This window comes from Apteryx mantelli, chromosome 35, assembly GCF_036417845.1.
Source record: "Apteryx mantelli isolate bAptMan1 chromosome 35, bAptMan1.hap1, whole genome shotgun sequence".
In the NCBI taxonomy this organism is placed as follows: domain Eukaryota; kingdom Metazoa; phylum Chordata; class Aves; order Apterygiformes; family Apterygidae; genus Apteryx; species Apteryx mantelli.
The window spans coordinates 1,460,334-1,485,818 of record NC_090012.1 but is presented as its reverse complement, the minus strand read 5'-3'; the positions used below and the strand labels follow the sequence as shown (position 1 = coordinate 1,485,818).

The window sequence follows — 25,485 nt, the reverse complement described above, 5'->3', positions numbered from 1 at the left end:
AGGCAGGTTGCACGCATTTTCCCCCACTGTATGCGGCTGGAGAAATTGGTCGCAGTCTAACAGGAAAATTTGGGAGAATATCATCTTCCTCCCTTTCCCCTTCACAGGATCGCAATGCAGACACAGATGAAAGTGCACTTACCCACAAACTTTTACCCAGAGGAAGAAGGAAATGGAAAGGTGAGGAAAAATAAAGGAGTCAGGAGCAGGCAGAAGGAAGCAGAACTATTTAAATTCTCAAGATAAAGCAAAGTTACCATAGCAACTGCTCTTCCCATGGTTGAAAGCATACACTGGGTTTTAATACCGCTCACCTTGACAAAAGGAACACATTTCTGATGCATCTTGCACTACTTAATATTTTTCCCAAGCAGGAAGCTATCATCTGCCAGAAATAAATTATACAGCAGAAATGCTATCACCTGTGCTCTAGGCAGAAGGAAGCTTTCCATCTTCTGTAAAACTCCTTTGTCGAGATGGAAGCACTGCCACTGCTGGGTAGGCTACTACACATCTCTCTACACCTTCATACATCAACAAACTCACTCCATGAAACATGTTTAGGCAACTTACCGGAAACACGGCCTCTGTGAGAGGCTTTACACAGGGTTAGCACACGGTCTGGGGCTTCCTAGCCCCCGAGGCCCACACTGTCCATTAATGCGCTCAACTTAAAACACCCATGCATTTATAGCATAACTTAGAGTAGCAGCTGCTCAGATAACCGCAAATGCAGAATTACAGCCCAATTATCATTCCTGTCACTTCAGTACAAAACTTCTCTTAAGAATCTATATTTGATGATTACTCACTGTGGGAACCGAACAAGAACACATGAATTTTTCATCTTTGAGAGGCCCATTATACTGTAGTCTGTTACACTGTATTAGTTGAAATCACTGCTCTGCGATTTAAAGCAGAAAGTCTTTCATGGCTTTGTTACCAAACTGAGCCTCTTGGTTAACAGGAATCAGGGTTGAGAAAGGGACATGTCAACACGGTGTTTTTCCCCATTTCCTCCATATAGATCTTCTCCAGGTCCAAGGCCATTGAGAAGCAGTATTCAACTCAGCTCTTTACAGACAGATCTATTAATGAGCTACCGCATGAGTCACTCACATATTTTTAGAGACTTTAGAAAGTTTAAAACTCAGCAATAGCAAATTGTTGCGATTGTACGAAGGCTGTCAAGCCATCTGACCGGCTGCTATGGCAGGGATGAATAATCCCATTAAACAACTCTCTTATCCCACTGGCAATGCCTCTGATGCAGCCGTTGGGTACCACTGCTGGCCGATCACACTAGCTCTAGCTGCTTCTCAACTTTCTTTGCTTCAATTTACTTGCTAACGTGAGAGCTGCATAAAATCCCTTTAGAGATCCCAGTCACAGCTATTGAGACATCTGTTTCATGTTTCCCATGATTTCACAACTTTGCAGTTCTTTTAAACAGAAGCATCACAAATGTTCTCACAGCTGACAATTAAACACAGCTTCATCTTCCAGCAGCTCCGCACCATCCACACCAGATGCCAACAAAGCATGCCCCCACCCTCCCTTAAAAGGTCCGTGCCGATCTTTGCTGCGCATCCCTGCTTCCTTTCTAGCCTGAAGCCATGACAACAGCAGAATGTCATCCTTCCTCAATGAGACGGAAGATGGGCATTTTAAGATGAGACTTTAAAAATCTCAAGTGACTGTTAAATGAAACGCAGCTTGGAAAGTCTATTTAAAGGACTCATGCAAACAGGTATTTTTATTTTTCTTACACAATTCAGCTTCTTACAAGACTTTGCTTGCAATAGTGCAAGTTTTAAATAAGAATCCCGGTGGAACACCTATTCTACGTTCCTTTCCTTAGAGCACTGCTTTCTAAAGTAGCATATTTGTACCCAGACTTTCAGGTATGTTTCTAAAGCTATTAGATGCAATTTTCCTTTCGCTTTTCCACTCCAAACTTTATTGCCATCACCAGATAATCATAATTATTCCGTTTAGAGAAGTCATCAACCTTACGAAACGCGCAAGACTGCAACATTAACTCCAAATGCTAGCTCCCTCTTTAATGGCATGCTACCCCCATCCTGTCCATTTAATCACAAAGGCCTATAAACAAAAAGCCCTATCACTGGAAAGACGATCGCCATGGCAGGAAGGAGCAGCTCTAAACTTAATCTGCATGATGCCCAACAAAACTGAATATCGAGCAGTTAATCCCAAGCAAATTTTACCAAATTAACTCCAGTGAACAAATCTGTACCTTTAAATGCAAAATCCACACAACATGTATGATATAAAACTTTCTGTCAAATATCCAATTTATACCAGCAGTTTTATCCGCAGGACAGCACACGAGTGGAGTAAAGGAAGCATGCCATGACTAACGTGGGCTAAAGGTTCAGCGTAACATGCACAAGACGTGAATAAGACCATATCCATACAAGCAGAATGCAACTAAACATAACAACTTGGCAGATCTTGATTTTTCTCTCTTCCCCCACATTTTTAGGTAAAATAATTACATTTAATTAGCATAATTTTAGTAACGAAAATCTCCATCTCCATTTCCTTAAATAGAGCAACTGAAGTAACGCTCATCAGCTTCACTCGGTCCACTGAGCTGGACTGCAAAGCTTAATTATGTCTGTAAAGAGTTTAGAGACCCTCAAGAGGCAACACAGAAACAGACATACTGTTAGTTTTAACAGTGTAACTCCTCAACGATGGGAGCTTAACGAGCAGAGTCTAAGAAGGCCAGTGTCCCCTCGTCCCCTCATTTACACAGTTACTGCTTGCAAGATATCTGTCATTATACCAAATACTTTCAACTACGCTACTATTTTTTGTTACTTCTGCTTCCTAGTTCACAGAAGTATCAGAATGGCTAGGCGAGCAGGGTTACCTGTACACTAATATGTCATCGGCAGAACTGTTATACTGGATCTGGTACATTCGAATCCCAGGGAGGTGATGCTGAGAAGGCCACTGTATAAGAGCAGAGGATGACGTCAGCTCAGCGACCGTGACCGCCTTCTCTTGCTGAGCCTTTGTTTCATTTGGAAAACTTGATTTGGCAGATATAAGAATATCTGAAGGGCCAGGCTCAGCATCTTTATCACAGTTGGTGCTGTTAGCAAGGTTAGGGTATGGGGTAACGAGGAGTTCGACTGGAGCGGTTGACTCTCCCGCAGCATTTGATGCTATGCAGGTAAACGTGCCCTTCTCAGTCAGAGAAGTAGCCAAAATATCCAGAGTACCATTCTCATAAGAAATAGTCCTAGATGTGTTAGAGACCAGCTTCCCATCAGGTGAAATCCAGCGAACGTATGGGTCCGGATCGCCAACAGCTTTACATTTCAAAGAGACGCTTTGCCCTTCTGTTACCGTCAATTTTGGGGTTCGGTGTGTTATCATCGGAGGTTCGCAGACAAATTCCTCCTCTTTAATAGACCAAAAATATTTGCCCATCAGTTCTGGCGGGGAGGCACATGTTTCTAGATCGTCTTCCCTGGTGAGACGTCTCAGCCACACTAGTTCGCAGTTGCAATGCAAAGGATTCCCTCCAAAACTAAGCACCAGAGATGACAGTGGAGATCCTTTAGATTTAGCATACACTGGTATTCTCGAAAACAAAGGATCGGGAGGGATCTTTTTCAACTTGTTGGATGTCATGTCTAGCCGGGCAAGTTTGTGAAGATTTGAGAAGATTCCCTCTGGCACAAACTCGATGAGATTATGATCCAAACTAACCGTATTGACATTAGAAAGTTTGGCAATTGTTTCCCAAGGAACGTTAACGAGATTGTTGTAGGACAGATCCAAGTCTTCAATTGTTTCAATAAAGTCATCCAACGACCCAGGAGAGATGTAATTTAATTGATTGTTACTGAGTATTAAGTGCCGAAGATTAATTAAGCCTTTGAAATGATCTTCATTGATATAAGTCAGTCTATTACTATCCAAGTGTAAGGCGTGAAGGCCTTTAAGATCAAAAAATGCATAAGGCATAATTTGACTTATTGTATTTCTCGATAGTGTCAAATGAATTAGATTAGTCATGTTTGCAAAATCCTTTCTCCTAAGTGTAGTGATAAAGTTATCCATTAACCTAAGTTCTGCTGTTCTCCTGTCAATACTGGGGGGCACAAAGAGAAGTCCAGTCTTCGTACAGAGAATTGTGAAGGATGGAGACAGGTTTTGACACATACATCTTTTGGGACACATCATGGCCTTCACAGCTGTGCTAATAACCAATAGATAGACAACCAGCCTTTCCATCGTAAGAAAAATAGCAAACCTAGAGGGGAAAAAAAAGAAGAAATCCAGATAAATAAACTTTAATTGGACACTAGAAATAGGTTTACACTGAAACTTTCATTACAAGCACACCTGTGTAAACTGGAAACACCTTCTGAGACATTAAATTAACTAACCGCTAATATTAAATCAGATGTTTTCAGAGCTAAGCGCTTCTAATTCTTTCCTACTTTGGCTCTGCTTACTCGTTGACAGAAACTCTTAAGATCGACTGTGAGGCAACCGTCCATCACTACAAGATAACAACTGCTCTGGGATACACGAACCAGGTTATCTGCCTTCCAGCAGCTCTTCACAGACAACCAGTCACACTGGCAGCTGAACTTTAATAGGCAGAAGAAAAGCAGGATGCAAAGATGATACCAAGTGAGAGGAACACAAGGGGTGGGGGGTGGGGGGGGAAGACAATTAAATGCACAGGATTTCTTAGGTAAATGTACCACATACATAGCTTTCTCTTTGCAGATACATCCTGACTCAGGTCTGAACCCCATTTCAACCTGCACGTCTCCCAGTTCGTTACTCTCAGTGATTATGTTCCCTTCACCTTTTGCCATCAGAAATTTCTAACAGCTTGTTTGGTTTACCCCTCAAACTCATCTGTGTCCCCCCTCAGTCTTACTTATCCTGAGTAGTGAGCTCTCTGGAGAAATGCATATTTTAAAAAGGTTCCCCCCCCCCCCCCAAAGGTGGCAGGGAACTAAGATTTCTACAGCAAGTAATGTGGAAGAGAAATACCTTCAAAGGCATTTCTGAAAAGCAAGGTTATATTCAATGAGAGAAGCAGGTATATGTTTTTTTTCTGTGCAACACAGGTAGCAGCTTTGGAAAATAAATGTTATAATTACACATTTTTGGTCAATGAAATTATCTCTATGAACTCTTGCACATGCAAGTTATTTCCTATTGTATCTAAAGTGCTTGCCTGCTATACCAAGGATAGATTTTCATTTCTACTTTTCCTCTAGCTGACTAAAAAATTACTAAGCATTAACTGTGGTGATTCAAGCAACCACAAGGTTAAAGTTCACAATCTGCAATGTAAAGGATTCAAACTATGTGTTTTGTGAGAGCATCCAGGTACAACCCTACTCCAAATTCTACCTAGCTGGCAAGTCCTACTCCGTCTGAGAGAGGAAAAGCAGCTGTCTTCCTGAAAATGAGCACATTTAGTTTTACTTCACATATAAACCCTAGCATACCAGAGATCATAGCTGACTACAGTTAATTCCACACACAAATCCCTTGCTGTAGTGGGTAAATGCAGAATACCATAAGAACAACAAACCGTTGCCTTTGAGAACAAGCGATGCAACACAATAGAGTCCGCAGCTGGGCCCCAGGTCAAGGACAACCGCACACCCTGCCGAGTCAGCTACCTGCAGAGGAGGCTACCAAAGACTTGGGTTGCAAGGGTGCAGGTTGTGGTAAGTCAGCAGATTCTCATGGAATGATTTTTTTTTTTCCCTAGACACTTTAGTGATTTCCCTGAGCCAGAGCTCTTTCACAGGGAAATGGACCTTTAAGTATAGAAATACAATATCATAGTACTGTTGCATAGGCCAGAAAACAGTTTGGTTAGATCAAACTTAAAGCTCCACAGAGAAAATAAAATTTTCTCAGAGTTAACCCATCATTTATACAGTGTTATTACTTTAATTAGGAGAGTGAAAGTCAAAGTTTAAACCACATGCTTATATTTTAACCAGCGTTACACATTCACCTGTTAGAGGTTAATCTTTAGTTGCATGCAATTCTAACCAAGTCTCTGCAAAATATTTTGTAAAACAAACAAACAAAAAAGACAAACCAACCAATCAACCCCCCTCTCCCCCCCCAACCCTCGGTACAGCTGAAGCGTGTGCACTGCAAGGAGAGCTGGGGGGAACAGGGCTGGTTCAGCCTGGGGAGGAGAAGGCTTCCGGGATACCCCATGGCAGGGACCTTCTTGGGCTACCAGGAGGTTTTGGAGGACAGAGCCAGGCTTTTCATCTTCACAGCGGGAGGTTGAGAGACAAAGGGCAGAAACTGATACAATTAAGGTTTGAGCTAGATACAAGGGAAACCTTTTTCACCAGGAGGACTCTGAAGCAGCAGAGCAGGTTGCCCAGAAAGGTTGTTGCATCTCCATCCTTGGATGCCCCAACCAGCCAAAGCCCCGAGCAAGCTGGCCTGATCTCAGAGCTGACCCTGCTCTGAGCAGGAGGCTGCGCTAGAGCCCCCAAGGCTTCTTCCCACCTGTGTCATCCTATGATCTAATGCTGTTAATACCCCTGCATTTTTCACATTGCAGCTATAACTCTAGAAAACATAACTTCTGCATGTCTGATTTTTAGGGCTGGTTTCAAATTCCGATTCAGAACACTGATATACTTGACAGCGTGTCAGTTCAACCTGGAAAACAGTAAGAGAAGTTTTTCATTAAGTACAACTAAGTTATTGGAAAACACATCTTACAGTAGAGGTTGCACAAAACTAATGTCTACTTTATACTTACACTGTCTTTATTTTTTTCTAATAACTTTCCCCTTAGCAATGCCTTTCTTCCTAATCATTTTCTCCTCATCAGCTTTTATAATATTTAACATAGTGCACTACTAGCTTTATCTTTCAAATATTTGCTTTTTCAAGAAACCCATTTCTGTTGTAACTCCATCCTGTGCTCTGAACCCTTCTTGTCCCTAATGGCTCCATCTTTTGACTCCCATTAGGTACAAACGTCTAACAGATATGCAATTATCCAAAAATGGGCTGCTGTACAATATCGTAATTCTCTTGTTTTGTCATTAGCAAATATTAATGCATTTTAATGGCTTAACTATCATTGGGGCTGTAAGAAAGCAGCACATAACCACCTCACTTAAACCACTATGCTGTTAAAAAAAAAAATAAAATAAAATGTTGCTAATGTAGAAACCACAGCACTAAATTTAATGATTTTTAGAGCCAACAATAGGCATAGTGCATTTACTCTTACAAAATATATGACATTCACAAGGAAATCGTGACTGGTAAAGAAATGCTGCATCCAACTGAATTATTGCCCTTGTCCTGAATGACTGTTAAGAGCAGCTCTGGGAATATCACCTAAACACTGCATCAGGAACATACCTGATTGCATGATAATACATGCCTCGCTCTTCAAAACACAGAAAGCCTTCGCTTCCTTCCCCTGCACAGTCAACACTGTTCGTTGCATCCACAGGCAAGTTCATGCCGAACAGCACACCTGACTACCACGCTAGGAACCGGCTTTGGTCTGAGCACAGGCGCTTCCACCTCCCTCCGTCTCCCTGCACACCACGCTGCTGCCCTCGCGCGACACCAATTCAAGACCCTGACTCGGTGGGTGATGCAGCCCAGGAAGGACCTCCAACATGAACTCCACAGCTTCTCAACAGACAGCTGTAGCAGGAGTAATTTTCATGCTTATAAGACTATCTACAGAGCTGGGACACTAGCAAAAATAACTTCTCTAAACTGTTGCTTATTAACTCATTTCATCAGTTACCATCTGCACTGTCACAGCTTAAACTTCATGCTAAAAACTGGTTGAGGTGGTCATGTAATTCCATGAAGAATTTGCTAGCAGATGAGCATGACTTACAGCATGTCCACATCTCAGATCTTCTGGGGGTCATGTTCGATATCACACAGACAAGCATGCTCCTACAAGAATACGTTATTAGGTTATCATTGGCTATCATTTGAAGTCTAAGTGATATTTAGAGGAAGTGATATTTAATTCCAATAATTTTCAGGTATTGGCCTATTGCTTTGCTCCATCTGAAAAGACTTTGGATTGCCTTTGCTGTAAATTTACATTATATAACAGACATTTAACAGCTTGGAATTGGTACTATGGCATAATGAGATTTCTTACACTCTTTGAAAAGCATACACGCTTCAGCGTGAATAATAAAGCATAAAGATACTATTTTACCAACTGCAACAAAAAAATTCCACCAAAAAACCCCCCAACCCTCACTCTGGTCCTTAGCCAAGTGCCTTTGCTACAATGGTACCTTTCTCCAATCCAACACAAATTTATTTCAGCATAATCTGCTTCCTTCTCTTGCACCTGACTATTAATTGTACTGAAATTGTTAGTAAAATATATTCAAGCACTTTCTTTCCATTTCATACCTGCTTAGGCTTCTTAAGAGGCTGGTCTTAGTTTTTGCACAGTGGGTTAGTTTTACTTATTCTGTAATAGTCTCATTTATGTGCTTTAGAGCTGAAGCCATGTTACTCAACAGTCAACTGAGACCAGGCAACACGTACAAAACGCAGAACTACAGCCACAGCTCAGAAGGAACGTCAACGGGGAGAATTGCTCGTCTGCTCACTTACTTTTCTAAAACCCTTAGAGCTGACCTTAAAGTCAGATGAGGTATGTCTACCCTTGACGTAAGACCACCCTGGAAAGCCTGGAAACATGCTTCATTTTAAAACACAAAATGCGGGCCTGACACACAAACACTGCATCTCTTCATCATTTTTCTAATTCTTACAAATCTCATTCAGCTCATGTTTAAGAGATGCAACTACATTTGTTTGCGTGACTCATCCTCCGCTGAGGTGAATTACCGACTCCTGTGTAGAAGAACATGATCTCCAACCATTCTAGATCCAAAATGCCATGTCTAACATTTAGCACAGCTTACTGTTAAGCATAATCAAAATTTCAAAAATGGGAACTCTAAATCACCTAGTGAGTTTGTTCCAATAAAATCCTAAGCGATTATGTTTCTAATAATGCTCTCAAATTGCCCCATGCAGAAAAAAAATACATAGACGTGCAGAAATATGAAGCATCAGTATTACAATATTACTTCTTCGAAAAATGTTCACCGCCTGCCTGTGATCTCACAACCAGGATTTAGAAATGCACACTGCTCGCTAAATGGAAACATCTGCCGCGGATCGGAAAGAGGCAAAGGAAACTGAGCGATGCTTCTCGCTATTTTGCGGAGCAATGCCTCCATCTTTGCCTCTTCAACCTCTGTTGGAAAGAAATGTCTTTCTGCCATTTTTGAACACACACTGATGAATTACTAAATCTGCTCTTTTGTTATCTGCATGATTTAATTGCACAGCACTGGCCTGTATCTTAAATACAAAAGCTGTAGTAGCATCAACTACTCTACTCTAGTTAAAGCTCTCTGAAGGAGGTTTTGGCACCTCACAGCATCAAAATATTAATACTCAGATGGTGGCAAATGGTTGTTTCTAGTATCTATTTCTTAACCCTATTTGTTGTACCCTAATCGCACACACAGAAACACGGTCCAAGATACTTCATCCACCAAAGCGTGGCTTTTCAAATGAAAAATGAAATGAGTTGAGAAAGATGCTCCTACAGAGGCTATCCCCTGCTGAGCCTAGCTGAGGCCAGACTGTGCTCCTACATGTTCCAAATGCAGCTTTTTTTGATTGCCGTGGCAACCTGTTTATTGCACAGGACAGGTGCTTACCATCTACATCAGTAGAAGAAGAAGAAAAAAAAACTCTTTCTTCAGGGAAGCTTTTCTCTTACTCTTTTCTGGCGCAGAATTAAACAGCATGCTGGAAAAGTTTAACTTACCAACAATAAACCACGTATGCTTAATTTACTGTCACTAGCCCCATCCATGACTAAGAAACACTTGCAATAACTTCTCAAAATGTATATTGCTAATAGTCCTTCCCCCCCCAAAGACCAACACACTGGAAGTACACCTCTAGCTACACCTGGGCAGGGAGCACCTTAGTTGTGAATCTGGTAGCCAGCATTGCTTTTGGAATATTACATTTGACCCTAAATTACCGTAATTAATATTAATACTAATATTTTTATCCAAATCACAGCAAAATAGGAAATTCCAATTATTTAAATTTAACAATTAACATTAAACAATAACAAAGTGTGGAATATTTATTCTTTTTCCTTGCATTATTACTGAGCTATATCAACCATGCTAATGAACTCGTTTGCATTTTCCTTTGGCACCAGTAGGTGGCATGAATAATATCCACATGTGCATGGTTATCGCCTGCCACTCTGCAAGCAGATGGCACTATGGAAGTGTATCTATAACACAAGGATAAGCAAATGAATGAAAGATAAAAATAAACAGCATTCCTAAATTTATAATGCTCACTAAGTTTAGCAGAAAAGAAAATACCTTTTACATGTGTACAAGTGGCAGTTATCACATAACAGGCAATTCCTACTTTTGACTTTCAAAACACCCTATGAAAAAAGGGAAAACCATGCCTCTTGTAATACCAGATGGGAAACACGGGAAAGTGAATTTCAGATGAACATGCATTTTGGGACATTAAGTCTATAATTCCTCAAGATGCACAAAAGCAACAGCACAATTGAGGACAGAACGGCATGGTTCAAAAAACGTTTCTTCTTTGCAGTTCAGACAGAAGTCAAGTCTGCTGTTCACAGTATTTGCAGAGCAGAAAATGGGCTCTGACACCTATGCAAGTTTAAGAAAACAACAAAAAGCTGCACAGGGAGAAGAACATCCTTCCAGAAGACATCAGAGAAGATGCTCAGCTGCCATCCACCACCCAAGCAAGGGGCGCTAATGAGATGAGTGACTGTAATTTGCTTATCTACCTTGAGACAGTTTAATGTTAAGTGTAACGCAGCATTTTAAAATGCCAGTTTCAAATTTGTGGAAATAAAACATGCACGTGTAGTGAAACGTAGCCAAGATAACATTGCCCAATAAGCTATAGTGAGATAATGCTGAGCCTGAGCTAAAACATGCTCTAGGGAGGCAAGAGAAGATTTCAGGGGGAAAAACAACCCAGGGAAAAAAGGTTTACTTAGAAACACTTTTCTTCACAGGAAAGACATATTGACCATGGTATAAAAATACTGTATAGTTTAGATCGCACCTTCTTACCTAGGAAAGGCAAGTTTAATCCCTGATGGAACAGGTTCTCAGCCCCATTGCATCTGGTGGATCAATGCCAGCAAAATCCCTCATGGTTTGTAGATGTGTACTAGAAAACAGCTCCTGGCCATAACTTCCTACCAGGAAAACACCTTAGAGCTTGGTGGAAAAGGTCAGGCTTTCTATCAATGCAAAGATATTTCCCTCTAAGTGTCTGCAAATTTAGGAAAAAGCAGCATTATGGAAGCAGATAACTTTTCTGCATATAACACTGAGCACCAATCACTGAAGAAAATTGCTGCTCAAGCTTTAACACGCTTAATCCTTTCTCACTCCTCAAAGAGATTGTTGGAGTTTTTGTTTCAGGATAGTCTTCAAGCAACTTGGTGACGTATTTTACAAGACTGTAAAAACGTAATTAAATGGCTCTTTACTACACTGAAAGGTGGAACTTCTTGCTGTTCAAACTGAAATCATCTTATAAGAAGGGCCCAGGTAGACACTGTATGGATAGTTTTTCTAGGTATCATAACCTATCAAATATAAAATCCCATAAAAAGGACCTCTCCAGGTAAAGAGGACCAGAAGGTGAGTCAAGGGTCTTAACTCTCCGTTGTGTGTGACTTCATTCTAATGTGAACAGTTAATACTTGCAGTAAAGTTAATGTCCCTTCAGTTGTTAAACATCAAATAATTAAACTCGGATACACAAAAAAATGAAACATCACTATACCCTCTAACGTCTTGCCTAATCTGGTCAGTCATGCACAGTCCCCCTAATTTGCAAGATTATTTTAGTTTCCTGCAAGAAGGCTGAGCTGATGACTAGATTAGCTGGAGATAGCGTTCAGGAAATGCACTGCAACCAATTATATGAAATAAAATTAATGTAGAAAATCCTGCATCATCACAACAAATTAATATCTTCTAGAACACATTTCCAAAGGAATGAATTACAACCCTGCAACTTGCAGTTTGTCACTTTACATCTAGCTTAAGCCTTTCATGGTTTGGCCTTGTATAAAATACAGAAGAGGTCAAATTATGATCTTTCCTCCATTTAAATCTTATATGCAACTTCAACATCCTGTAACAAGTGGAAAATAAGGAAATGACGAATTGATTTGCTTTCCCAGTCTGAGTCCAAAGTGGGTCAACACAGATGCGGTATGATTTGGTCCGGCATGCTCGCAGCAACAAGGTCTGCTGGAAGAACATGCAATCTCAGCACTGTTGACAATTATGTAACAAAGTAAGTAAAAACAATCTGAAAATTAGAACAAGTAATGATTTTCAAGGGTGCAGGTACCCTAAAAGGCAAATTAGTAAACAAGCTGGAAAACTCAGCCATGCGTTAGGAACACTCAGGCAAGTGAATTTTCCTGTTAGTAGCCAAGTCATGCTCTTAACACAGTAAAGATGAAAGAGACAATGGAGAAAAGTTGGTAGATACAGAGAGGAGCTGTCAGAGAGGAAAGAGACTCCTGCGGTAGGAGTGGAAGAAATGAAAACCGTTCTGGTATCTGAGATGTTTGCAAACAAATGTCCGCAACCATCGTTTGCTTCACATTTGGTTCCCAAGCTAAACAGAAGAAAGTCGGAAGTGACCCGGAATTTGTGTTTCTTTACATATGATCACTAAATAAAGAAACTATTCATTTCAATAGTTCGAGTGCGTTCCATTTTAATCAGAGGCTCGTCTTTAAAAAGCTTCCCTCAACTTGCATGAAACACAAACAAAAAGCCTGCTAGAGGAGTAGCTCACCTGTTCCTGCTCCCTGCACACCCGTTTCTCCAAATCAGGGGGAAATTTCATGAGATGACTAAAACTGTGTGTTTTTCTTTTTATCTTTAATTCATGGAGGCTTGTCCAGCAGTTACAAGCTTTTTATCACCATGACATCTTAGCGATTCATGATTTCAACAAGTCACGGTCCTGCTTCTCTCGCTGTAAACTGTTTTCATCAGTAAGATATTAACACTGCGGACAGGGCCCAGTTAAACTGCTCTGTGCCTCTGAGAGCAGAGCCCATTCCTGACATTGCAAACACCAGGACCAACCAGGAGAATACTGTTTGATTTAATTGAAGCTTAATAAATTTATGGTATTTTGATCGTAAAGGCTATTATTTTGAGGACCCACATCATTAAACGGTTAATGTTTAAGAGCTCTTTGAACACTGCAGATCAAATTAAAACTGCATTAGATTTCTGCCAGCATCACTACAAAGAAGAAAATAAGAGGCAGACAGATACTCAGCAGCAGAACGTAGGCCTGTCAGAATTCAGAATTCCTCTCTACAGACCCAACACCACAGATACTGTCACAACCTGCACTGCAATACAGGCTCGTGCTTAGCTGTTGGTCTGCCCCATCTCTGTCAGCTTCTTACCCCATCCTGGCTTAGGCCTGCTGTCAGCCCTTAAATTCCACTGCCCGAGGTCTTGCTGCATCTCAGTCTCCAAATAGAAAAAGCCTGGGCAAATAAAGATCAGTCTCAGGGCTGTGTATTCCAAGAAAGAACTTCTGGGACCACAAAATTAGGAAACACCTCGGTCTTACAACACCAAGCTTTTCCACTCACATCTGTCCGTCCGTATATCTGCAATGATTTCAATCACTAATTAAGGATGGAAGTCTGTGAACTGCTTGTTCTGGATTCAGCTGGGCTGCCGAAACCTGTGGGTTTCATAAGGAATCCGCTTCACCGAAAGCACATAGGAGATGCATACTATATGAACAAAATTCATACAAAGCAGGTATCGCATTCCCTGCTGCTCACCTGCTTACTGTAGGACAACTTGCTACAGCCAGCCACTAACAGCTGCTCTTCTATTGAAAAAAAGAAATGATCCATGCAGACTTGCATGCCTACGCAAAGCCACTAAAACGAACCTTTCTTAACCCAAAGGACTTGCTGTTAACTTGCTGTTACATCAGCGAGCAGGAGAAGGGACAGCCCAAAGCTCCATGAGACTCTGCGTAGAAGCCAGCGATCTATGGCACGAGTGCTAAAAATAGCACAGGGGCCAATTATGAATAGAAAGCAGCAGAACTGCCGCAATGCCGGGAGCTGCAGCATCTTGATCAACGCACCTCTGAGAGCGTGCATCTCCCCACAGGTTTAGAGCCAGGTACTGCCGCTTTGCCTAAAGACAGCGACAGGATTTTCTGACTTCTGCTGAGCTTTCACCAGCATATACCTCTAATCCAGAGAAAAAAAATATACTGTTTATCAGCGCAGCTCTCAAAGTTCGCCAGCACCTACCTCAGGGAACATACAGGGTTTAGGGACGTTACTGCAAACCCCGCCTCTGGAAGGGAGCCTACAGCAGAGTTCCTACTTTAGGACATTGTCCTCAGTAGCATCATCACTTGACACTTAGATCGCTTGACAATTAGATATGACAAACTAAACTTTTAGGTACATTTCAGCCCTTAGACAAAGAACTTGGAGACAAAACTAGCACTGCACCTGCAATTTCTAGTTATGTTTGAGTAACATAGAAATTACATCCATTACCTTTCAACAAAGAAACAAAGCAACTTTCAAAAGGGGTTTACAACCACTGCAAGGGATTTTAAATGCCTCATGACCATGATGCCTTCAGCTACATCTGCTCTAAAAAAAACCAACCCAGAGAATACTTGCATGATCCGTCCCCTGTGGTTTATAAACTGAACATGCAACGCAAATTGCACTGTACTAAATCTGAAACCAAAGCGATGTTTACAGACCTCAAAAGTCTGATATTAGTGCATTTTCCATTGGAAGTTCTCACTCAGATATCATCAAGGACAATTTACTGCACTCTTAATATACTGTCATCTCTTGTAGTCTACCCAAAGACACACTATGGACAAATGTAATTATGATTTTCGCTTGTTCAGATTATCCAGTCCATTTCAAATGATGGTTATAAAATGCAAGGAAGTTCTGGTATTTCTCTGTTGATTAGTTCAATGCAGCTAGCTGTATCTCCCAGGATGCATTAATTGAAACAAAATTCTTCTTCTCCAGTACCATCTCAACCATGCCGGGTGGCGCACAGAAGGCTCCATCTTGCAGAAGAGGCACATGAAGCTCTCATTAAAATTAATATGAAATGGCAATGCTTGGCACCTTTTGGCACTCACTGAGCTATGATTACTTTGCTCCAGCTACCTCAGCATTTAGTTCTTTTTCTGAGAGGGATGCAGATAAACACTTGTTAATGTCGTAATGGCTGCACCATCTGTGCTCACTATTACCAAACAGAAATTGTTACTAGGCACTGTGCCATTGTCATATTCCTTATAAATTTCTGCTTATTATTCTTCCAATAATGAATGTAGTTCAGCTTCCTGGAATTATAACAGCCTGCAGGCAATGCTCCTTTCAAACAGCAATTGCCTATAGCTGAATTAATTGTTGTTAATCTCTGCAGAAGTATGGATTCAGCAGCAGCAAGTTAATGTTTAAAAAAAAAAAAAAAGAAAGAAAGAAAAGGTTGTGAGGCTGGCCACTTAGGATCACGGTAAAAGTTATATACCCATCTACGTGCCCAGATACTTGCAAAGACTCCTACTACTAGGTCATCACGTACGATTACACGATGGCTGCATTCACATTCCTTTGGGATGGAGAAAGATTTAGATTATCTCATATACTTGCTGGTTTATAGATATTAATATATTGTGCTTTTCTGGCTAAAGGGCAAAAGCAGGGCCTTTCAAAGACAGCTACAGATAAGCAATGAATTCATTTTAGCACTTCATTTTAACAGTATATTTGCATTGATAGGAAAACTTATGTGTGTGGAATGCAAGTCCAGCAAAGGCTATGTAGATACATTAGTAGGCTGAAGAAAACAACCAGAACCGGAAGAAAAAAAGGGGGGGGGGGTTAAACTCCACAGGACTTTCCCCTTTCATTGACATTTGCAATGGGTTTTGATAATCAACTTAGAGATATGTATTGTACAGGGTCACAGTTTAAGAGATTTATTATCATGCATCGGGGCTGTTTTAAATATCGATCATTACTAAGAGCTTCCCCCTCCCGCCATTTCACCTTGCAGTTTTTAAGTAGCAAAATCTACAGGTAAGGCTTTGCTGCAGTTACATCTCTTTCTGTAAACTCAAGGCCATGCTAATGTGTATCGCTTCTGGCAATGTCTTGAGACCATTTAAACTGAAAAGCAGAGAAGCAGCTGCAGCCCACACTTCTGGAGAGCGTCGTGTACTCTTTGGAGGACACGGCCATAGAGGAAGCAATAAGCAATGGATTCTTTAACGCATCATCTGCCTCAGCTCACATCTTTTCTTTCTCTTGAATTTTTCTGCCTAAGTTAATATGGACTTAAATATGCAGAATATTGTATTTTGCATTTGTAGTAGAGCTCTATTTGTAATAAGTATTAGTATTATGGCTTCCAGGACCTCAAAATGTAGAAAAGGATTGTAGCACTGTCTCAAAACTCTATATGAGAGAGAATTACCACCACCACTAGGTTTCTTCCAACTTATCTGTCCTTAAGACAGCTGCCTACCTGCAATTAGTTTGGGATGTGGGTTGGAGGGGGAACTATTTCTAGACCTCTAGCACTGGAGGCTGACAGTAATGAGACAACTTTCTCCTTTCACGTTTTGCCAATGAAACGACACTGCAAAGAAAAGCCTGCTCTTTCCCTTGGGTAGTGTCCATTTCAAAGCACAACACACTGTGATGATGCACTATGTTATGATGACACTAGATGGAGAAAAGGAGATACGAAACCATCCACAGAGTTAGGTCCATCTCAAAACAGGGAGTAAGCTCTTTGAACAATATGGAAGGAACCTCAGAGGACCAACTGGGGAAGCTTGTACAAAGGTTCAAAACTGAGTAGTCTATAGCTCCCTGCAAAAGCTTAACCAAGTCCCAACTTGTTTGGGAGAAGAAACTGTCCCAGCACTTAAGTTTTATGGCATCTGTTGGTCATCTCACCTGATCAGTCAAGACTGCCTAAGCAGCATTTCCCTTTGGGGTTGCCACGCACTGATAATTACAGTATCACCATTAAAAAGCTTTAAGATTTTCTAAAACAGTCTGTGCAAAGAAGTATGTTGAGGCAGTTCTATTCCACTATTGAAAAGAATTCACAGTTCCTCTTAAAGTAGGAAATGAAAGACTAGAAGCAAGCAGTGGCAGGGGTCAAGAGAATGACAGTTATGAGGAAGGAAAAATAAACATATTAGATTTATTACTCAGTCCCTTATTATGAGGCGATTCTTTACACCACAAAAAAATCATTTTCTTTGTAAAGCAGATTGAAAAATATGGAGTCTCATTCACTCAAGTTCACTGAACCACACTCGAAAGGTTGAACTATTAACAGGGCTCAGGCCTTGTGCAGGCTCTTCAGAAGGACTGATTTCATTGCACCGAATTACCTGCCAACTATTAATGCCTTCCAGTGATGACTTATGAACGTTCTTTCCTCTTGCACATTTTATGCTTTACGCGTAAACCTTAGAGAGTAGTGAGGAGCTCACTGTTGACAACGCAGTCCTTTTCCAACGCCTCAAGGAGCCGAAGCCCACTCCATTTTAGCTGGGCATCCACCTGGAGTGGCAGCCCCTCAAATGCGTGCGAGTTTTCCCAACAGCACTGTGAAAATCCTTCCAACTTTAAAGCTGAAAGACAAGTGTTTGAAAGTACTAAGAGAACTGTATCGAGTTCTGCACTATTCTCTACGAATTTTATGAGCTAATAGAACTTCGTACATAGCAAAGACTGACATTCAGAAAATTCTTAACACTGTAATTGGAAGTGCCAGTACTGTACCTGTGCACTGGGCTTATGTTACAAGACTACAAAATGAAATCTCAAACTCTCTTGTGCAGCTATGGCTGTACAACAACACGTGCTTCATTCCCAGTAGGAAACCGCTCCAGGATAAAACGGAAGATATACCTACAGTTAACTTTACTTCAACACACTGCATGCTTGCTTACTACTCAGATAAGCATTCATATTGTGGTTAACGTCACACCATTTAATTGCAAATTTAACAAAACACCACAAACAAAAAACACCACATGTAGTAAGCAATTTCTCCCCATGTAATTTTACTTTCTGAAACTACATCTGCAGGTTTTCCCATCCTTGCTATTGTTACAAACCATTAACCCTCACTAACCAGACCACAGCTATTGTAACTTGATATTATTTGGAAATATATTCAGCTGCAACTTTAAGCCAGCTGCACAGAAAGAGCTGCACCTGACTGACATCCTAAACCATACTACTACTGACAGAACAGGGAACACGGAAGTGTCGAGCTTACTTACAGTGTCCTTCATTGGCATTAAAAACCCTGGAAAGTCACATTTTGCATGACACACACTATAAACTGTTACTACTGGTGTAAAGAGAAAAGCATCTACTTCTCAGGGTCATCCGCCGCCTCTGCTTAAAAAGCATCTCTCAGTGATTTTCAGTGTCCTCTTAAAACGTAAGCAGGTAACACGTCCCAGATGGATTACGACCTCAAACCTAACAGCACTGTCCGTAGTCCAAACCTGCATGGGAACCCACCGAGACGAACATAAGGAACTGTTGTAGGAAGTGCCGTGGATGACTCAGTTTGGAGCGCTCCTCACTTTGAGTCACTGTTGAATCAATGTCTGATTGTGAAACTAGGTGTTACCATGCTGACGGAGGTGCTGTCTTCTTAAAAGGAAATCATTATGCACCAGCCATTCTCTCTAACATTACTGTAAGAGAGGAAAAAGTGGAATTTTTATGAAGCTAAATACAAAGTAATGAAGTGTCCACCTACTACTATTAGGCATCTTCTACGGTAAGATTTTCAACACTGATGTTACCAACTCTACTGTTTCCAGTTTTAAACCACCCCAAAATGTTTTGCAATTGATGACAGCTAATGACACTTATAACAAGGCTGGCAGACAATAATTTCATTACAAATCCTATGCCATCACAGTTCCCACCATTCAAAGTCTAACAAGCATAAAATTGCATGCTCAGTATGTGTGCAGGCAGGTATGTCATTACTCTGACAATGAAATGATAGTGTTTGTAGACAGTACATTAACAAAAGAATAACATTCAGATGGAAATCATCTTTCGTTCAAAATGAAAAAGGTGGGCTGCAAGGAAAAATATATTTCTTTTGCTATAGAAACATTTTATTCTTTCCAAACTTCCCCTTTCTTCTTCCTAATATTTTTTAAGTTCTGTGGTTAGCACACTAAAGATTAGTCTCTGAGCAATGGATTTCAGTGAAGCAGTTCCAAAGCTAACTGCTCTCACCTCCCTGGTACAGAGTCAGAAAGAAGGAGATCAAACATAATGGTAAATTTTGTTTTCTTTATGCACTTCATTTCATCTCTACGTAGCATGAAATGAAGTAACTTACTCCTCTCTCAAAACATTGTGGACGCACAAAATTTAATCCATAAGCATACGGAGGCTGCTTTAAACCGAAATAGCAAGTCTTCAAACACATTTCTTTGCTTATAAAAAAAGAATGTAATCTTTATTTAAGTTGCAGTCCTGTTCGTCTGCTTTTGAGGAATTAATGGTAACGTTCAGGACCTTTCAGTATTAATGCATTTGAACACCTCATTCATCGCTTGCACTGACTGAGGTATACTTGACAAAAATCAATCTACTGGGATGCAAAGACTATTCTACAATCCCATAAGGCACGCTTTAACAGCCGATCTCTGTAATGCATCTCTGAACACCATTTTGTTAGCCACTTTGAAGTCTCTCTTGCTGAAAACTGGCAATGGTATTTTTTTACTCTTCCTCCCGATTGCTGTTTCATCTCTTATAAACACGTAACTGCCTTCAACTCTGACAGCTCTTAGCGTGTCTAAGGCAGCAGCACCGAAAGAGAACAACTCTTCTAGGCTGCAACATAGTCAGGTAGAAGCTAAGCATGTTCCTGTGAACGTCACACCCATACCTCACTTTCGGAACAGGACTTGGGCATGACCCGCACAGAGACCAGCAAAGATTTTGACTATATATTTATGTTATTGTCACAGTGTTTTCTTCACCTGTAAATACAAATGCTTCAGATTACAGGGTTGTTAATGACAATATAACTTCACAACCCCCACAGCACCTGGGCTCTTGGAGTCGTGTTGAGTCAGGACGCAGTTTTCTCTGGGAATCATCCAGCAGAAGGACTTCTGAAAAACGACTGCGCAGAAGGCGGTAACAGCAGCCGAGCGCATCGCACTCCTCAAAGACTACGCCCTTCATCTCAAGAGGAATTTCCTGACCGTTTTTAACCCTGTCCCCCCCACAAATCTACATGTTACCCTAAACTGCTGTCTTCCTTTTCCTTAGCAAAGGAGGAGGCTGCTTAAGACAGCTGCTACTGGTATATGCTTACCTCCCCTCCGACTCCACTGCTGGGGGAAGGCTGCGGAAGACAGCTAGCAGTCCAGTCACCATTCGGTATTCGTCCGAAGTACTCTTCAAGGAGCTGCAGTGAAGAAATCACCATTACCCCAAGGCCGCTTAGTCTGTACCACCTAATAGCTTCTTCTTTCGTTTAAGGCAAAGGATAATCGCCTAATAAACATTTCTTTATCGCAGCAGCATCCCGTACCCCAACTCATTTTGGAAGCCTCGCAAGCTCTACTGCACCACTGTACGCTGTCACGAGGCGCAGTCCGCTCTGCAGATATTGAGACAAACAAGGCAAGACACAAAACAACCAACAGAACACAAGCAATACATTACAGGATTCCCCTTTTGCAACACAAACACAATATTCAGGTTTTACTCTGTGTTTCCCCATCACCACCACCTTCTGCCACTACCCAAAGCCTATCCCCACAGCAGAGCTGGGAGAAACGGAATAAAGCCACGTGCTGCACAAAGCAACAAACCTTTATCACGAGGCCGAGCATTCTTGACTGCAGCTTTTCCAAGCCATGCTGGCTTGCTGTTTTCTTTTTGAACGTCAAATGGTTTGGCTACACTGCCTGAAAATGCAGGGGGTCAGCGAACAGCTTCTGGTAGTTTTCCTGGGTTTGCCAGACTATAACTTCTTATTTGGTTCCCCTAACAACCCAGTAGTCACTCTTTATCTTTGCCTTGGAAACACCTCAGATAAACCTGACATCAACCAGCAATTTAAGATCATTGCATTTAAGTGCATCTCACCCGATAATTGCACCTTGCAAGGAAGTGATGCAGTATTTGCCTTTACTAATGTAAAGCTAACATACAAAATCCAGTATGCTTCATATCAGTCAGCATGGAACTTATTCAACATACTCTACTTTCATTCCTAATTTTCCTCAGTAACTAGGCTGGTGCCCACGGAGCATATTTGGGCTACCAATACAAAATTTTTTAGCAAAAATTCTACAGAAGGCGAAGATGTGCAGGGAAGCAACTTGTTCAAAATGAGCTTGCTGAATATATATTCTAAGATGACATATTAGCCTGAAGATTCACTGAGACACACATTTGAAACAGCCACACGATCCAAAATTTTACAAGAAGGTAATTAATGTAGCAGAAGGTGGTGGTTTGTTCTAACTCCTCCTTCCTTTGTCACTGGACAGAACATGTCGAAAGACTGGTACACAGCCTTCACACAGAAAAAGGATGCCGAAATTTAATCGGGACAGATATTTTTATTCACAGACTGAAACAAAAAATCTAGCAGACTGGGGGGAACAAACCAAACTAGCATGTTAAGTGTCATTTTGACCTTCGTAGATAAAGAACTCCTAAGTGTTCAAGATAAAAATCAAGCTCCTCAAAAGTCATAGCAAACCAGATACCAAAAATTACCGCCATTCTCTTCAGAAACAAACGTTAAATATTTAGACAATCATCTGCCAAACAATGCTTAAAAGGGTACTTTTTTCCTTTTTGAACTATAAATCCTGTATACCTTACACCTCTACCACAAAGGACAGGATACCTTGTCCCATACGATACCAATTTAAAGCAAGTTTATACTTCATTCTGTATCACAGTTAATTCCTGACCACTAAGCAGCCCTTGGACAAAACACTGATTTGGGCTTTGCAGCTGAGGACTAGGGGTAAGGAGAACATTCTTATTTGTGCAACAGAGATGAGAAACCAGGAGACCACAGGAAGACTCGAGTGCTCTGACAAGAGAGACAGACAGACAGACGACTGCCAAGATTTGCAGCCTTCGCCAGAAAGGGAACAAATCTCTATTATCACACGGAGGTGGAAGCACTGGCACAGAAGAGACAAACCAGATGCTGGCTGGAAAAGCAACTCTCTCTTGGCCCCTAGCGAGCACCTCATTTGTGAGCACATAATCTTCCAAAAAGGACTTAAATGGAAAATAATGCACAGAGAAATGAGATGGAAAGCACAGGAAACAAGCTTCCTGTCTGGCATATATCCTGCAAACGGGACAAGAAGAATGAGTTCTGCAACAACAAAAATTAAGAGAGGAATCACTGAAATGAAAGAATTTACTCCAGACACAAGCAGCCACAAAGGACCGATAAAGTCTTTTCCCTTAAACCTGCATCCATCTTGTGGGACTCCCTAAGGAGACAATCCAACCCCCAAAGCGTCTCTGGACTTTTAAAGCTTCATTTACTACTAAAATAAGAAATGATGGACAGGGGAGGGGAACAAAACAAAACCTGTATTTTACTTTTTGTGGTGGTTATTTTGTGCTTTTTTTAAAAAAAATATTTCAAACTGGATTATAAAACTACATAATGTCTTCTTGCTGCTGGCATGCATAATATACACCACAGGAGCACTCAGGGAACGGAGAGTATTTATGAAGGCCAATTACTCTGGTTTTGTAGCTTAGCTTGATTTCAGCAGCAGAGAATGGCAGCTTTTTCATAACAAAGTAGCTGTCTTAAGGCTCAAGAGCAAAAACAAACAAACAGTAGAACAAAAAGGCTTCGATTTCAGAACGGAGCTAAGAAATACTAACTGAAACATGCTTGCTCCAACACAGAGATCTTGACCCTTAGCAGGGGCACAGAGCTCATTCTAGCAGTTAATTAATCATCCACTACCTACAGCAGCTGTTTCTGTAGAGCTCTCCTATAGCTAAAGGAATTTTTTCACCAGAGAAACTCCTTAAATGACAGTGCTTGAAGACAAAGCATTTTTAGAAATGAAAGTGCAGTGCTGAACACTTCCACTGAATGCTTAATCAGCACTCAGGGAGCCTGGCTGAATGTGGTGTACAAACGTTCGTACCTGAACGTGGATTTTTTTTAATTTATTTTTAACACATCGTGCTCCTCCTCCGTACCTGAGGATGGGACTGTGGCTAGAAACAGGGCTGGAGAGTGTATATTATGCGATAGGATACACTACTATTCACAGCTAGGTAGATAATTAAACCGTTAATTCAGACATCTGCATCTACTACATGATCACCTTTGGGTAAAAGTAAGCCCCAGCTTTTTGTGGCTATAAAAGGATAGTAGGGAGAACACTGTGTTAAGGCTACTTGTCCCTTACAATGGTTTGGTGTGGCTGCAACCCCCCTGTTGCCCTCAAACTGGTCCTTGAGGAGAGCTTGTTCTGCCCTGATACACATCTGGCAGTGACTTCGCTCCCAGCTCGTCAGAGGGACTCATGATGCCCGAAGAAGAAAACGAGATTCACAGAGAGGTTCAACCCCTTAAAATCTACTCTATCCATAAGGCCAAATTTAACTATAATTGTTCATACTTGACGGCGTCATCCTACAGCTAATTCAATACATTTTACGGCATGCATTTGCACTAGAACAAGAATCAGAAGAAGACTAAGTAGTAACAAGTCTTCCATAATCCTTCCATCCCATGCCCACAGCCGCTTTGCGCAGTCCATTTCAGTGGCACCCTCTGCCATGCACACAAGAAGCGCTATCGGGCGATCAGCATGGATTATCTCAGTCATCCAAAGAAAGCAGATCCACCAGAGCAAACTCCTGGAGCATCTCCATTTGATTTGCCAAGTCTCATGCAATGCCTAGACTGCTTCCCATCACATCATCATAATTTGGTTTGATGCAATCAAAATTACATGTCTTGAATTTAGCCCGAACTGTAAGTTGCTGTGTATAGCACTCACAAGACAGAAAATATTTAGAAAGCCTCAGCAATAAAGTCAAACTTGTAGAAGAGCTCTGCCGGAAGATGCAGGAACACTAGCTTCAGCTTCTTGTTCTACTAAAAACCTCCCTTTCTTCCCCAGTTCAACAGTCACTCATGTTTGACTCAACTTCTCACCTTTCTCAGGTGGTTGTCTCTTCAGACTGTCACTTCTTCAGTCCAGCCTATCTCACTACACACACAGCAGAAGCAGGACTTTTTCCTAATTTGGGGGTTTAGAGGTGCTGTAATATGAAAGAATTTGTAGCAGTTGCAGTTTTATTAACTAGGAAACAGGGGTAGGAGAAAGGGGAAACCATGTTAACGGTTTGTTCATCTACTAATTTTTATGTCTTGGACTGTGTTTCTCTTTTAGAAAGAAAAGCTTCCTGTGTTAGGGGGTCTTCAAGCTGCAAATTCAGCTAAGAACATACATAGACTAGACAGGTCCACCCTTGGACTACCTTCACTGCCACCTTCATTTTCTCCTTCTGAACATTTGTCCCAGACGATCTCCTGCTACATCTTAACATATTTATACAGTACACAATCTGGGACAGAGAATCTCTTCCATGTTTTGCTGCTCTCTCTTCCATTTCCTTCTTCTTTTCCTATTTTATTCTGTCAAGTCTGGTACAGGTTCCCTCCTGAATAAATACAGGAATAGCATTAGATTTCACTCATGTCGCATCAGTTCCCATATCCTACTCCAGTTTTCAAGCCGTATGTATCATACTGGACAGCTCGCTCCTTGCTCTAGCAATTACGGTGCTGCTTGGTTTCTATGTGTGTTAGCTTCATCACCTACTCGAGAGTGAAAGAGAAATCATCATTTAAAAGCAGTTGTATATGGACAGATCTAAAGATATTCAGTAGGACTGTGCTAACCTAGTGGCACAACATGAATCATACACAGATCTAAACACAGCATACAGAAAGCATCGGCACTGCACCGCCAGGAAGCTCAGGGAGAGCGTTTTCATCCCTGGATGACATAGTGACCCAACAAGCGTACGACTACTCCCTGCTCACGCTGGCTGAGTTCAGGCACAGAGCGAGGAATTCCATGAGAGCTGCACGCAAACAGCCACCGGCTTAACATCGCTAGATCATATCAGGCATGATCTGCGTCTTCCAGAAATTGGCTGTGGGT

At 41.3% G+C, this 25,485-nt stretch overlaps 1 protein-coding gene across 3 annotated transcripts in view; it reads right to left on the bottom strand.

The window, feature by feature from the left end:
* LOC106492585 (leucine-rich repeat and fibronectin type III domain-containing protein 1-like protein) overlaps window positions 1-25,485 on the bottom strand; it is a 66,942-nt gene that overhangs the window by 7,890 nt on the left and 33,567 nt on the right. For 2 of the 3 annotated variants that reach the window (XR_010886711.1, XM_067314381.1), the window contains exons 2-3: window positions 20,613-20,705; window positions 2,903-4,297 (exon numbers count right to left, since the gene is read on the bottom strand). Coding sequence is in view for 2 of the 3 variants with exons in the window: in XM_067314381.1 (XP_067170482.1) it covers window positions 2,903-4,297; window positions 20,613-20,674 (1,457 nt within the window). In the remaining variant the exon portion in view is untranslated. The remainder of the gene's footprint in view (window positions 1-2,902; window positions 4,298-20,612; window positions 20,706-25,485) is intronic. The other variant, XM_067314382.1, reaches the window with a different exon arrangement.